At 36.3% G+C, this 16,394-nt stretch overlaps 1 protein-coding gene across 2 annotated transcripts in view; it reads right to left on the minus strand.

Annotated features, from left to right (window-relative positions):
• Positions 1 to 1,791: 1,791 nt before the first annotated feature.
• The window catches only part of MTMR6 (myotubularin related protein 6), a 42,065-nt gene continuing 27,462 nt past the window's right edge, over positions 1,792 to 16,394 (minus strand). The window contains exons 8-15 of one of the 2 annotated variants that reach the window (XM_017852366.1): positions 14,420 to 14,552; positions 13,606 to 13,715; positions 13,070 to 13,195; positions 10,252 to 10,301; positions 9,646 to 9,846; positions 7,743 to 7,874; positions 7,538 to 7,664; positions 1,792 to 5,074 (exon numbers count right to left, since the gene is read on the minus strand). In XM_017852366.1, the coding sequence (XP_017707855.1) occupies positions 4,814 to 5,074; positions 7,538 to 7,664; positions 7,743 to 7,874; positions 9,646 to 9,846; positions 10,252 to 10,301; positions 13,070 to 13,195; positions 13,606 to 13,715; positions 14,420 to 14,552 (1,140 nt within the window). In that variant the 3' untranslated portion in view covers positions 1,792 to 4,813. The remainder of the gene's footprint in view (positions 5,075 to 7,537; positions 7,665 to 7,742; positions 7,875 to 9,645; positions 9,847 to 10,251; positions 10,302 to 13,069; positions 13,196 to 13,605; positions 13,716 to 14,419; positions 14,553 to 16,394) is intronic. The other variant, XM_017852373.1, reaches the window with a different exon arrangement.

Here is a 16,394-nt window from a genome sequence, read left to right on the forward strand (position 1 = left end):
GATTAGTGCATTTTACAACCCTCTTGCAAGACAGAAAAGTTCCCCAAGTCCCCACTTGACCCACGAAGTCCAGCTGGCTTCACCTCTCACTGCATTCCAGTGTATGTGCACTCACTGGACCCAGCACTTCTTTAAAAAATGCCAGCAAGGCCGGGCGTGGTGGCTCATGCTTGTAATCCTAGCACATTGGGAGGCCAAGGTGGGGGATCACGAGGTCAGGAGATCGAGACCATCCTGGCCAACATGGTGAAACCCCATCTCTACTAAAATATAAAAAAATTGCCAGGCATGGTGGCACATGCCTGTAGTTCCAGCTACTCAGGAGGCTGAGGCAGGGGAATAGCTTGAACCCAGGAGATGGAGGTTGCAGTGAGCCGAGACTGCGCCACTGCACTTCAGCCTGGCAACAGAGCAAGACTCCGTCTCAAACAAACGAACAAAGGCCTGCAAATGCATGTAAAAAGTTAAGACAAAATGAGAAAATCAGCATTTTGTAACACCAACGAAATAACTGATTTGGGCAAGTATAATTAATGGATAGGTTGTTAGGGATGAGATACTCAATTTGATGCCAAAATATCGCCCCATAGAGCATTTGCTGAGTTCAAAGGGAAAAAAATGTATCTTTACAAGGAAAAGATAACCAAGTGATTAAATTTAGCGTCACCAACAGTGGAACCCCCAGGCATTACATCCTCCTGCAGTAATTCAATATGAAGTACACAGCATCTTTCCTGAAATGTAAACTCTGAATTTCATCTAGTACCTACTTGACAGCAGCTACAGTAGACAGAGGAACAAGTTAAATCACACCAGGAAGAAACAATCAGACAAAAGCAGAAAGTGGGGAAACCACAACTGGTCTGGTGCAAAAAGGTCAGTGCAGAGGGCAAGAGGTGACCGGCTGTTCAACACAGAGACGGATGGGCTATAACCAAATGTAGTGCACAAACCTCAGCTGGATACTGACGCAAAATAGCAGGACGAAGGCCATTTGGGAACTAATGGGAAAACAGAACTTGGTACAAATGGTTTCATCCCTCAGGATGGGCACGGTTACACCACAGTAACAAAGAGCCCAAAATCTCAGTGGCTTAAAACAAAGGTTTATTTCTCCCTCTCACTTGTATCACAATGTTTCAGAAGTGTGATGCTCCCCAGCCTGTTGCTCTTTATGCAAGAGTAATTCTGAGGTGGGTGCGGTGGTTCACGCCTGTAATCCTTTGGGGGGTCAAAGCGGGTGGGTCACCTGAGGTCAGGAGTTTGAGATCAGCCTGACCAACATGGAGAAACGCCGTCTCTACTAGAACAGCGAAACTGTGGTGGAGCATGCCTGTAATCCCAGCTACTCTGGAGGCTGAGGCAGGACAATCACTTGAACCCGGAGGCGGAGGCTGTGGTGAGACGAGCTTGCACCACTGAACTCCAGCCTGGGCAACAAAAGCAAAACTCCGTCTCAAAAAAAAAAAAAAATAATAATAATAATAATTCTGCATCCCTTGACGAACGAGATGTCTACTGACCATGATGGACAGTTTACAGCAGTGTTTCTCAAAGTATGATTCCCCAACCATTTGCATCACAATATCCAAAATATTGCTAAATGCAAACAATTTATTGGTATGCAAGTAATTTTAACTCCAGAGTCCCAACCCCTAACTACTGAATCGCAAACAGAACACCAGGGCTGGAGAGTCTACTACTAGCTTCTGAAAGTTCCTTTCAGTTATGCAGGCCACTATTTTATAAAAGTTGCCATTTAAATGGATATTTTACTTTGCTAGAAATAACTAGAGTAGCACAAATACTGTTTATTAAAATGTCAGGGTTTCATGTTTACATTTTCTTATATCAAGTACAATGGTATATATATTCTTTTTTGAGATAATTATTCTAGATTATAGGCTTTCTTCTAGATGTAAGTTCCTAAAACTTAGTTTACATTGATATCTAGATATATATCTTAAAGTCTCCAAATTTTCTTTAATTAATCAAGGCATGTTAATGTCACTTGGAATTCTACATGGAAAAGCCAACAAACTAACTAAAACTTGACTAATGAAGATCAATGTCACTAATAAAAGTCTGCAACTGTAGTAGTAGGTTGGTGCAAAAGTACTTGTGGTTTTTGTCACCACTTTCAATGGCAAAAGCCCCAATTACTTTTGCAGCAACTATGTAGTTTTATAGATGATCAGCATTTAATCCAACTTAGCATGTCAACTGGAAATTTTTCGAAATTTTAAAACTGGCCTTCTGCAAAAACCCCTTTTTCAAAACAGGCTTGACTGACACCATCTCCCTGCTCTGCTGCCCGACCAAATAAATTCAATTTGTTTTTAAAGATTTCCCTTCATCTTTACTCAAGATTCCCTGAGCTACTTCTAGCCTAGCTGACCTTTTCAAAACACCCTCAATAAAATTATCCTCTTCTCAGCCAGTCATTTGCTTCCTCATATTTACATCCAGATCTGCCTTTGGAGAGACATTTCACCTTGAATGTCTGTACTCACCGGACCCTGCCTTCCATCAAGCTGGCAAGGGCACAAGAGAATACTGATTGTAACATGAGCAAGTGACAGAAACAAAAGGAAAACTTAATGACATTATTACCTACATCTGATGGGCCTTTTAGCCCACTATACCTATTTTAAATATTCTGGAAATTATTTTTGTATGAAACAGGTATGATTTATCAACAAACTTTTGGAAAATAAACTCCTCAAACCTTATGCTGTTAGGTTAATGTAATGGGCAAGTCTACTTGCCCATGTGAGAAGAGAAAAAAAAAAAAAAACTACAACTTGATTCTATTTGTTTTATCCAGAAGAAAAACATTCAAAGTTAAATGTGAACATTTAATTACCTTTAAATAATATATGAAATAATTTACATGCTATACACTTCCAAAAACACTGAACACAAATCCAACTTTTATAAGACATATACACAGCCTGCTTTTGCCAACATATACCCTGTAGGTCACTTAAGATGTAACTGATTTCTCAGTCCACCTGTGAGCATATAAACACACAAATATATGTCTAAAGTTGAAGATTAAGATAATACACCAGAGTTGAATACAAGAAGTCAGCCACAGAAGATTCTAAAACCACAATCAGTGACTGGAACACCAAGGCACAAAAACTTCCCTTTGTAGTCACAGAGATTAAGTTTCCATTCCCAGTGCTTAAATATGGAAGCAGTATTGGTTAATCACATACTATATTTTATAGTGCATTTCTGTTGCTGTTTAAAAAGGAATATTTTAAAATTACATAATGTATTACAGAAAAGCAATGGAAAATAAACAGGGTTAGATAAGCTCTCATACAATAAAGCTTTTTTTTTGTCTGAAAAAGATGTTTATGTTCAAAACTAATATAATAGAGGTGTAACAGAAAGCAGCATGAGGGACCCTATGCAAATTGCCTAATACTCAAATTGTACCTCATGCCACCATGTTATATAAATTTTAAAATTTAAAGCCAGTTGGGTGATATTGCTAATTCCAAGCGATAGTTTTGGGGTTTTTATGTTTTGTTTCTTGTTTTTTGGTAATTTAAAGATATGTACTTTAATAAACAGAATAAACAGTAAATATAACATGGCAAAATGAAATCTTTCCCAGAGTTTAAGTTGCTTTTGTTAAACAATAACTTTGTAGTAGAATCTCTTTAATTTTTTTTTCTATATTTAACAAGAAGAAAAATAATGCTCCACATAGAAATGACTTCAAAATTCATGCAACCATGCACAACCTAAACTATCTATACTTCCCTTTTATGTTTACCCAAAAGTTTTTGGGTAAACTGAAAGTTAGATACTCCAGGAACAGCAACTCACTGAGCAATAAGGTAGTTTAAAAATATACGTATACATATACTATTCACCGTTTCTAAGAACAGTTTTAGAGCTTTAGCTCTTTAAACTTACATAGTTGTGAAAGAAATAAAGCCAACCACAAAATAAAAATCAATGGAACGCAGTAATCCATATATAAAAGACAGTCAAATGTGCTTATACGTATTCAAGAAATCAATAATCTGTCTAAGCTGTAAATAATAAATTACCAAATAGCACTAAACAAATTATGATCAGAATAAACCTTCAGTTTCATTAATTTTGAATACGAAAGTGGGGCAGGCTAAATGTGAACAGTGTACTTCTACAAGTGTTTATATAGAAGTATTGTAGCATGCAACCCCAGCAGTAATGAGAGCACAATTCTTTACAAACAAAACAAGGCTGATCAAAAGAAAAACAAAACAAAAAATCTTGTTGTAGGCTGTAAAACATAAGGGTAAAGAATCCACTGGGAATTTAAGGCTTCCTTAGAAATATTTTTCATGGCACTTCAACATTAAATATCACTAAAAGGCAAAAGATGTAAATATTCATAGTTACAAAGCTACATAATTGAAAGCACATGCCATATCATTTATTAGGAAACTATGTTGTCAAATTTTGTTTTCTTGAAGTTAAATTGTACTTAAGGAAGGCTATTTATGTTTGGCTGAATTAACATAAATCATAAATGTCAATTCACTAGTGTACAGTGCAAATTGTGTTTTGAGTAAATACATCAAATACCACTCGTTTCTTACAGAATTGAATGTCATTCCTTGCTGGAAATGCAATTAAAATGACTTATCTCTCTCACAAGGGCAGTTATTATCCTTCCTTCAACTATTAGCCTACCGTTAAACCCTAAAATTTTTATTAGACAAATTCTTCTTGGTCTTGCTTACAGACCATCCTCACAATAATCCTTTTCTTGTATTGCAATCATTGCAGAAAAAACTCTAGGAGTCTAACAAGTCATTCTTGCCACACCATACTCTAAGCTGACCACAGCAGGTTCTGATTTAGAAAACTCTTCTGCATATTCACTATAACGATTATCTGCCAGGCTGCTGCCCTCTATAGTTCGAAGAGCATCATGTACGGGTAGCAGAGTCTGCTCTTTAAAACACAGGGAAGTTTTGAGGGTAGGCGATTCAGGATGAACTGAATGCAACAATTCCTTGGTGAGGATGCCATCTGTTTGCTTATTTTTGCGTTGTTTAATTTTCTAGAACAAACACAAATTTGAAAAGAAAATTACTAATTGCATATACCACAATACGTTACATGAAAAAAAGAAAACATGCTTTTGCAAAACATGTTCTCTGTATGTATAACAAAACTAAATCTCAAAAAATTAGAAACATTTAATGCATATGACATGGTTGAAAATCCTAATTGTGTACAATTTTTTGCTGTGGAAAATTGTTAGTTTTTATGTTTATTAAACAAACAATCCAGCAAGACTTGACTGCAGGCGATCACTAGGCTTCCACACTTGAAATGGACATATATTACCTACAAAGCATAACAGTTAAACATTTATAAAAAAAAAAAAAAAAAAAGTATATGAAACACAAAAACACAACAAATAATCTTGTGTAGCTAAAGGGCTCACTGTATAAAGAGTTTTTCTTACATGGTTTTCCTACAGTGATTTGTTAGGAAAAAATAACAGATTTTAAACACAACAGAACTTTTATTTTTTTAACAGAAGATTTTTAAAGTGTCCTGTGGCAGAGTATCACGCTCTGTTAAATTCTTGGACTGTCCTGATAATCCTGTATTACCTATTAACCTGGGCTTGCCTCTCTTGACCATATCCTTCTACAATTTACTCAAGCAGTCGTTACCTCCTTATACAAAAGATGAGTAAGGGAGACTCCTGCCTGAGAGGTAGATGAGACAGTCTTACTGTTACAACTGTCTAGGATTTTAAAAATATATATGTACTTACTGATCCTTTTTGCTTATATAGGATGGCAGAAAAAAGATTATAGGAAAGTCTTAGGGTAGAGAGGGATTTGTTAAACAAGACACACCCAGAAAGCATAAAACATTGGCCAATTTGACATGAAAATTCAAAACATCTATATATAGCATACCATAAATAAAGTGGAAGACAATAGGTTGGACAAAGCCATTTGTAATATATATAACTAACAGAATTAGTGCCTGGCATATAAACAACTCTTACAAATCAATAAGAAAAAGGCAAATATGCCAACAGAAAATGAGCAAAGATTTGAACAGTCCATTCACAGAAAAGGAAAACCAAATGGCCAACAAATATGGAAAGTCATTTAACTTCATTTGTAATCATGGAAATCCAAAACTGAAAACAATTTAAATATTCATTCATAGCTGAATGGATAGACTGTGATATATTCATACAATAGAAAGTTACACAGTAGTCACTAAAAAAACAGATGAATAAAAGCTGCATGTATCAACATGGATAAATGTCAAAACAATGTTGAGCAAAATGAAGCACATAAACAGTATGGTAACAGTTTTTTTTTTTTTTTTGAGACGGAGTCTCGCTCTGTCGCCCGGGCTGGAGTGCAGTGGCCGGATCTCAGCTCACTGCAAGCTCCGCCTCCCGGGTTTACGCCATTCTCCTGCCTCAGCCTCCGGAGTAGCTGGGACTACAGGCGCCGCCACCTCGCCCGGCTAGGGCGCGGTGGCTCAAGCCTGTAATCTCAGCACTTTGGGAGGCCGAGACGGGCGGATCACGAGGTCAGGTAACAGTTTTAAAACATCAGTTTCTTAAGCAGAGTGGAGGGCATATGGGCATATACATTGTTTCCTTTTACACCTCATACAAACATTATAGATAGTCTTTGGTATTTTTTCAATACACAACAAAAATATTTTAAGACAAGAAAAACAGTATTACAAATTGTGGATGCAAACATATATAGTAAAAGTATAACAACATGCACAAGAATGACTAAGAGCAAATTCAGCACAGTGAATCTGCAGACCTCAAAATACATGGGTGAAGACTGGCTAAGAGTACAGAGGGTCTTCAAATAGATCTATGTTTTTTTCTTTTTTTGTTTGTTTTTGTTCTTGAGATGGAATCTCGCTCTGTCGCCCAGGTTGGAGTGCAGTGGCACGATCTCGGCTCACTGCAACCTCCGCCTCCCGGATTCAAGCAATTCTCATGCTTCAGCCTCCCAAGTAACTGGGATTAAAGGAACACGCCACCATGCCTGGCTAATTTTTTAAATTGTTTTAGTAGATGGGGTTTCACTGTGCTGGCCAGGCTGGTCTCGAATTCCTGACCTCGTGATCCGCTCACCTCGGCCTCCCAAAGTGCTGGGATTACAGGCATGAGCCACCACGCCCGGCCTATGTTTTATTTCTTAAAACAAGAACGAGAAAGATCTGAGGCACATATAGTAAATGTTAAAATCCCACAAAAGCTAGCTGGTGGGTACACAGATAGTTATTGTATTTATCTATACATTATGCTATATACTTCTAGTATTTTAATGTATTTTAAAATACAAAGAAAGTGATTCGAACTAACATATTCAATCAAAGTAGGGTTGACCTGATTTTGAAGCAACTGCTTACTTCAGAAGTTTATATGCTGATTTACACCAACAATACAAGTATTAGTCTAATTGTAAACTAATTTCACATTCCAAATATATTAAATTAGATACATCAGAATACTTACAGATTCTAGGTCTTTAATATCTTTCTCTAATTGTTTATTTTGCTCATTCATATTCATAATCATATTAAATACAGACTGCCTAGGATGCAGTGTTCGATCAAATTGGTGGTACATGTTCCTCCAAAACCTTTATGACAAAAAAAAAGTTTCAATAAATTGTGTTTGAGAAAATTCAAATATAAACACTTCAATGATGTCAACTTACTTAAAATTGAAAGATATTGTATTTGGCTCCAAAACTGTAAATCTGTGAGATTTGGAACTGTAGAGAGGATTTAAATACTTCTTTTGGTCTTCCAAAAGAAATGGCCACAGGGAATAAGTCTTCTCCTTCAACCTTAATGTAATGAGAAGAACATAGAGATCTTTCCTATAGATGCAAAGTAGGAATGGTAATATTCATTTTTATAAATCAGGCGATGGCTTCTGAAGCAGATTTAAATTTTAGTTTTTTCTTCTATTCACAGTCTAACCTCGTCTCAGAATCCCATATTCTCTCTATTCTCCTTTTTCATTCATAATTAGGTAATAAATAAAGCCATGTTTCTTGAACACAACACAGGTATAACACTTTCTCTCACAACCACACATTTTAAGGGATTCCTCTCAACTCACACAATTTCAAAAACCTGGTCTGTGTTTCACCTACTTCAAATCACCACAAACATACACATAGAACAAGACACTAATGTATCTTTCTGTCTGGCCTTCTTCTCTTAACCGCACATCTGGGCTGTAGGGGCAAGTACCACAGGGCAGGAACACACGTAAGTGTGAGTGGGCACAAAAAGGGAAACAGGCCAAATCAGGATGTTATGCAAGAATTTTAAAAGCCAATTATTTTGCAAATCTAAGAGTAGGTAGGCAAAGGTAAGAATGGTTTTAGACTGCACATTTGCCAAGTAAACATAGTGTAGGTATCCAGAGGGAAAGCGGAAAATCTCATTTTTCCATAACTCCTAAGATGACCCATAGGTGTGTCTTAGAGAAAAACTACTAGGAAATATCTACTTTTATTTCCATCTTTCCATTTTTTATAATGTTTGGCACTAATTAAGAATAGTTTTTCCTAAAATAGCTCTGTACTCCAGGAAAAGAGTCACCTCTGTGCTCCAAATTATAATAAACTATTTTGAATCACTGTAGCATAGAGCTAAAGTCTCAATGTTCTTTGATTGTTCATCTCCGCCATTCTCTATTCACTTTTTATTCCCTTTACACACCTTTAGAATTTTCCACATGCTCTCAGTTCTGCTGTTAACTCTGTTGGGAGTGTGAGCATGTGGCTATCTTCAAATACTACCAGATTTAGCTTCCTCAGTATGTCCCTTGGATGTTCAAAAGTCTGTTAAGTGCTCTTTATTGCCTACTGTAAGAGGCAATAAAGAAATCCAAACTCAGAAGCCCAACCTAAAACAATATACATAGGACCTCTAAGACCTACTCCAGAGATCTTCCTTGTAGCAGAATTCAGGCAAAACCCCCTATCCCCAAAGACTGGTCAGGAAATAACATGAACTAGGGTCAAGTAGCATCTCAGAGCTTTTCTCTGGACAGACGCGCTAGAGTCAACACAGCTAGATTTCTTTTCCCCAAAGAACTGTCTGTTTAGAAATGTGGGGAGAGCTATAAGGCTCCATCTTACCTTAAAACAAACCAACAGTTTAAAATATTTTACACTTTAAAACTAGCGACCAACACACTCTGGGAAATAAAACAGCATAAGGATTTCTCTGCTCTAAAATATATTAATGCAGACTGGAAAGAAGCATGAGGGGACTTCCCAGGGTGTTGGCAACATTTCACATTCTGGGTTCTGGTGACATAGGTGTGTGAGTTTGGTAAGATTTACTGAGCTTCATACTTACGCTATATGTACTTTTCTGTATGTATGCTACACTTCAAAACACACTTTATAATGTGTTTTTACTATTACCTGAAAGGCAGGGGAATATTAGAAGGGTACTCAGCTTTAGAAATACAAAAAATAAAATCTTTACAACAAAATTTCAAATTGTCAAGATATTTTATTAAGTTTCAACCACGATTTTTGTTAGACCTCGGCTAAGTAGGGGGAAAAGGAGACCCTTTTAATTGAATCATCTTACTTGAGCTCTTCTCTTTCCTTTTGACAATTTCCAAGGAAGTTTCCAAACTGGCATGAATGAATATGTTCATGGATCTGAAGAAGAAATGCTTCACTGAATTCAAAGGCTTGTGGAAACTGTTCGGTCAAATGCCACACACACTCCAAGAACTGAGTAAACACTGGTGAGACTTCCTTTGGGTCACCATCCAAATGGCCACACCTAACCCCACAGAAAGTACAAGCTTTTAAAACACCTCTGAAAGAGTCCATTGTTCAGGTATTGTTAATCTTAAACATACAAAATATTCCTAAAGCACTGTTATGTTAGCACAAAAAACTAGAATTTTATTGAAATCATTTATGAGTTTTAAACCACAGCTTTAAAGGATCTGTTACCATCTCTAAATATAATGCAGCCAAAAAGGAAGGTAATAAATAGTCAAGTGTACTAGAATTGAAAGAAATTACAGAAAAAAATTAAACATCTTCATGTAAAATACAGTAAAAACCATGACACTCTTACCTCCCACCACGCATGTGAGTTCATAAGGAACAGAAACATTTTGGCATTCTAAACTTGGTTTACTAATTTTATAAAATATATGACTGTGTAACTGTGACTCACCTCTCTGAAAATTTATGTCCAAAAGAGATCCAATCCTTTTCTATTAAAACCTTAATGAGAAAAAGTAAAATTCACTTTCTGACTACTTTCAATTATTTTGTTTAGGCTGGATTAAATCTTATTAGTTTAAAAACAGTATTTACTGTACACTTTTAACTTATAAACAAAACAGTACAAAAAACCACAGGCAGAAGAATGCCAAAACCTTGATTCGAGGTGGGGTTAAAGAAGAATAAAACGCATAAAAGAAATAGAGTAGTTTTGTGACTTAAATTATTTCCATTGAACTTATTACATTTTAAGTGAAAAGAACATGTTATAAAGCAGTATTACATTTAAGTTTTGTATGTATGAAGATGATATATCATAGGAAAAGGCTAGAAAATGTAAACCAAAACTGCTAACAAAGGTTAACTCTAGGTGGTAGACTGAGGTGGATATTTTAAACCTTTTGGCTTACTTGTACATTCTTTATATTATTTATATACTACTCTTTTGAAGAAAAAAAACTGATGATAAAAAGACCAATTATTTTAATCAAATCATCTTACTTGAGTTCATGTTCAAATCCAAGTGTTAACATCTATCCTCTTGAATGGACTGACTTTATGTTTTCCTTGCTGCAGCTTCTCTACTTACCCACTCCACTGTAAAAACAGATTTCTAACTTTTTCAGTCTAATCTAAACAAATATTTGTAGTATTTAGTATACTTTATCACTTCATTATACAGTCACCAACCACATTCTTTTCATAGTGTCAAAACTGCCGGTTTTAGCTTCTCTGAGTTTTCTCAAGCCTCTGCTTTTGGCAGAAGACTATACACCGATGTGGCTGAGGATGTAGTCACTGGAGCTCAGGCACAGGCTCCAATCCCAGCTTCACCACTTAGTGTGACCTTGGCCAAGTGATCTTTTGGCTGAAGCTACAGATTTTATTCTGGTCTCTCTGCCATTCTTCTGCACAGCCACGTTTAAAGCATAACTCAGTATCTTTCTCACTAAATGTATTCTTCGGCTTATCTCAGTGAAGAGCCAGAAAGCAGCACCATCCGTCCTGGCACCTAATTCAGAAACTTGGAAATCACCCCAGAGGAAGACTCCTCTCTTCTATCCCATATCCAATCCATGACCAATTCTTACTGACTCTGCTTTCTATTTTTTTTTTTTTTTTTTGAAACGGAGTCTCACTCTGTTGCCTAGGCTGGAGTGCAATGGTGCAATCTTGGCTCACTGCAACCTCTGCCTCCTGGGTTCAAGTGATTCTTCTGCCTCAGCCTCCTGAATAGCTGGGACTACAGGTGCACACCACCACACCCGGCTAATTTTTAGTAGAGACAGGATTTCACCATATTGGCCAGGCTGGTCTCAAACTCCTGACCTCCTGATCCACCCACCCCGGCCTCCCAAAGTGCTGGGATTACAGGAGTGAGCCACTGCGCCCAGCCACTGACTCTATTCTCTAAACATCCCTGGAACCCATCACTTCCCCCTTCACTTGTGTGTTACTCTTTTAGTGTGGTAAAATTAAAAACTTTTGTCTCGTAAGTTAGTGTAACAGTGTCTACACTGGCCTCCTAGCCTCCATTCCCACTCCCTCTGGCCTTCAAGACACCAAGCCATCTTTTTAAAAAGCACATCTAATCAAGTTACTGTTTGCTTGTTTAAAACTCTTTAATAGCTCCCATTATCCAAAGAGGGGAAAGCCCCATTCCAGCCTTCTCTTCCTCAGGCCCTGACCCCACTCTATTCCTCTGCAGCCAAGCCTTCTATTCTAATATTCACTCTGAACTCCATCCATCACACATTACCTGCAGTCACCAAAAGAGGTTATGCTTTGGTTCACACTGTTCTTATTGCCTGGGAAGCTCTCACATCATCCCCATTTATTACCTATTTTCATTTGGATGTCTAATAAATAATTAAAACCAAATAAGGCAAAGAAAATATTCCTTATCATATACTCTCAAGGTAAGCTGAGCATTATTTTCTTACTAGCAGCATTCCCGCTTGGCCTGTCCGAGAGTCAGTATGTTAGCAGCACAAAATAGTCGTGCTGAAAAGGGACTGGTGATTTTAAATCTTCCTTTGCTTTAAGATGGCACTGTATTTAATAATTCTAAACTAATGAAAATTTTCTAACATCTCTTCATTTAATTATGAGTTAAGATGTAAATTTTGAAAACATAAGTTAATCTGATCACACGTTTAAAAGCAAGCAAATAAAAATCTGATCATACCTTTAAAAGCAAAGAAACAAAAAGCAGGAACTAGGCCTTTATCTTCACAAAGGAGAAAATCTTTTCAACCAGAAATTTTATCTTCAGATATAAAACATGGCTAACATGTTATTACACTTACAAATGCAGGTGTTTTAAATAGAAGGTTTCCTTCAGAATTTAATTTTAAGTACTCTTATTTGTGCATTGTTGTATTACATTATTTGTATTTGTTAGATAAAAATGAGGGACAAAATACTGAATATTTCCATTGCAACATTTTAGGAAAAAAAAGTTATTTAAATCTAAAGTTTATTGTCAGCGTTAGCACACATGGAAATGAGTCTAATTCACGGTTTCCCAACCTCAACAGTACTGACATTACAGGCCAGAATATTCTTTGCTGTGGGGCTGACCCCCCCAGCAAAAATTTTATGCATTATAAAATGTTTAGTTAGCAATATCCCTGGCCACTCCCACAGATGCCAGTCTCATCATTTCCTTTAGTGCAAAATTGTCTCCAACATTGCCGAATGTCCTCTGGAGGGACATAAAATTACTCCTACTTAAGAACCATTGGTCTAACCAAATAAATCCTTACCATGAATCCCTTGATTGTCCTGTAGTAGGAATCCAATAAAAGAGAACCCAGGGAACAAACCTGGGAAGTCCTATCCCAACCGTCAGAACAATGCACCAACACACTTGCATTTTCAACTGTTATTGCCTGGAAAGAAAGATCACATACATTCTAGCATACTTTAAGGTAAACCAGTAAGTTCTACTTGAAAACCATACTACCAGGTACTGTTACAAAGAAGTGCTATGCCTGCAATAATAATGTCACAGCAACGATTTCCAAAATATGCAACAAAATACGATAACAACAAACACACAAGCAAACAAACAAAAAACAAAGAAAAAAATGTTGCTTCAAAGTATTTAGAAACATCTTTTTAAGTTTCTACATTAAGTGCTACACGATATTTTTAAGGCTGAAAATAAAGTGAAGCTCATTAAAAAAGCAAAAAATAATAAAAGTTACCTGATGAATAGATACCAGCCCCCAACAGAATGAATCTACTCCTTCCCAATCATTATAGACCCCAAGACCAAATATGAAAGATAAAGTGTTACTTTGGCCAAGAAGATTGCAGCATCCATAACAGCTTTGATATGGCGAAGCCATCCTGAGCTCTCCAAACCGGAGTAGAAATCATTGACAGAAAGCCCTTTAGTGCCATTGACTAAAAGAGGGATAAAAATATTTCAATTAGAATATGGCTAGAGTTTCTGTGTTGTGTTTTCAAGATCTTTCTAGATAAGTGAATTAAGAAAGAAGACAAAATAAATAGGCAAGACTCTATAAATGAAAAGATGCTATTAAAAGCTCAATAACTGATTCTTGGATATATTTTCTATTATACCTGTGCTTACAAAATGCTCCAATCTCTCTAAAACATTGTAGCACAAGCATCTAACTAAAATAATCTTCTATTTTAATTTTTTAAATTCCATACTATGACTGGAATATTTAAATGAACATTACCATAAATTAGTATTTACTGTACTGACTACTCAAGAATATCTATCTAATAACAATTTTTTTGCAAAACCATTAGAATTGTTCTAATACAGTAGCCACTAACCAAATATGGCTACAAAACATTTGAAATATGGCTTGTCCAAACTCAGAAGTGTAGTAAGTGTAAAATACACACCTGATTTCTAAGAGTTGTTGAAAAGAAAAATATCTCATTACTGATTTTTTTATATTGATTACATGTTAAAATAATGTTTTTAATATATTAAGTAAGGATATCATTAAAATTAATTTCACTTGTTTCTTTTTAATTTTTAAAATGTGACCACTGGAAAATTCTAAATTACATGTGACTAGCATTAGATTTCTTTTGGACAAGGGTGCCTAAAAAAGTAAGCAATAATATACCTTCCAATAATTTCTGAAGGCTGGACCTCATGACATGAATATTTTCAATTCCAACAAACTGAAATCTAATATTGGAATAGTTGTCTTCATTTTCATAACCTTTTCCGGCTGCTCTGTTGGCCATTGCATTCAGCTAAAATTAAAAGTTTTAGAAATTTAGAGACAAATTACTTTTCTCTTCTAATTTACCAAAATGTCATGAAAATACTAAATAAGCCGTGTTTTAGCTAGGAGAGAGTTTAAAGGAACTCATCAAAACTGAATAAGCTACCATTCATCTTTTAATAAGTAAAAATGCCCCATGTTATTAAATAGTAATGAAGGAAATAATAAAGTAATATGATTGCTATATAATGGAAAGGTCAAAGTTCTCATAAGTTCATGAAACCAATTCATTTATGTTTTCGTCAGTTTTCCATATGTTTCTAATATTTTAAAATTAGAAATAAATGTCTCCTATCTAATTTTTAAATGATTCAGTTGAGCAGAGCTGGCTGGGGGACTTTTCTTTTACAGCATGAACCTATAAGTTTACTTCAGAACAAGCCTAGAGCACTGATCATTCTGAAAGCCACAGGGAACTGAGAATCAGATCTGAAATATGCTTCAGATTACTTGAGGTCTTCTATATGAGAAATTATTGGAGGCCCATACACCATATAATATGGCATATAACCGGCCATCGAGATACATCTCTGAGAACTGGACCAAAAATAAACTGGTCTCCAGGAAAAAATAGATTGCTCACAGGCCCATGGTCTTTAGCTATTAGATCAAAATGTTGTCAGCGGTCCCCTTAGGATCTGTCATGCTCTATTCTTCCAGGCTAGGATTTCATATAGTATGTTAACACAATTTATTAAAAATTCTTATGAACATGGATAAAATGGAGCCTAAATTAGAAGAAAAGGAGCTCTTCATTTTGTGGATTTGACCTCAGTTTGGTAACAAGTACCGTTAAATTGTATCCTCCTGACTGTAAAATCTACAGTTAGATGCTAAAAAATGCTTCCACATTATTACTACTTGATTTACATTTAACTAGTAAAACAAAGAATGATATATTTTCTGGGAAGAAGATAATTATATAAATAAGAGCTACGAGGTCCTGAAAACAAATCACTGTATCAGACCTCATCTTCAAAATTCTCATATTACAATAGCCTTTTATATCTAATATTATCGAAAAGTGTTCTAGAATTTTCTAAGAGATATCACCAACACTCTCAACTCTTAATAAAGTCTTTTATTTTAATAAAAGATTATCAAAGTTATCAATTTCTATTTTTAAATAATAATAATAATTACATATATTTTTTGTCACCCAGTCTGGAGTGCAATGGCATGATCTCGGCTCACTGCAACCTCTGCCTCCTGGGTTCAAGCAATTCTCGTGCCTCAGCCTCCCAAGTAGCTGGTACTACAGACGCCTGCCATCGTGCTGAGCTAATTTTTTATATTTTTAGTACTGACGGGGTTTCGCCATGTTGGCCAGGCTGCTCTGGAACTCCTGACCTCAGGTGATCCACCCACCTCAGCCTTCCAAAGTGCTGGGATTACAGGTGTGAACCACTATGCCCGGCCAAATAATTTTTTTTTTTTTTTTTGAGACAGAGTTTCGCTCTTGTTGCCCAGGCTGTAGTGCAATAGCGTGATCTCGGCTCACCACAACCTTCACCTCCCAGGTTCAAGCAATTCTCCTGCCTCAGCCCCCTGAGTAGCTGGGATTACAGGCATTCGCCATCATGCCCGGCTAATTATGTATTTTTAGTACAGACAGAGTCTCCATGTTGGTCAGGCTGGTCTCAAACTCCTGACGTCAGGTGATCCACCCGCCTTGGCCTCCCAAAGTGCAATTTACTCAACTTAATCTCTTCTTCTGTTTTCTAGATTATCTTTTGTGAAATTGCATAATGATAAGAATCACTTCTAAAATAGTGACCATTCCCTTCACAAAGCTGCCTAAAAACCACTT

Source organism: Rhinopithecus bieti, unplaced genomic scaffold, assembly GCF_001698545.2.
Source record: "Rhinopithecus bieti isolate Rb0 unplaced genomic scaffold, ASM169854v2 scaffold_2247, whole genome shotgun sequence".
Lineage (NCBI taxonomy): Eukaryota > Metazoa > Chordata > Mammalia > Primates > Cercopithecidae > Rhinopithecus > Rhinopithecus bieti.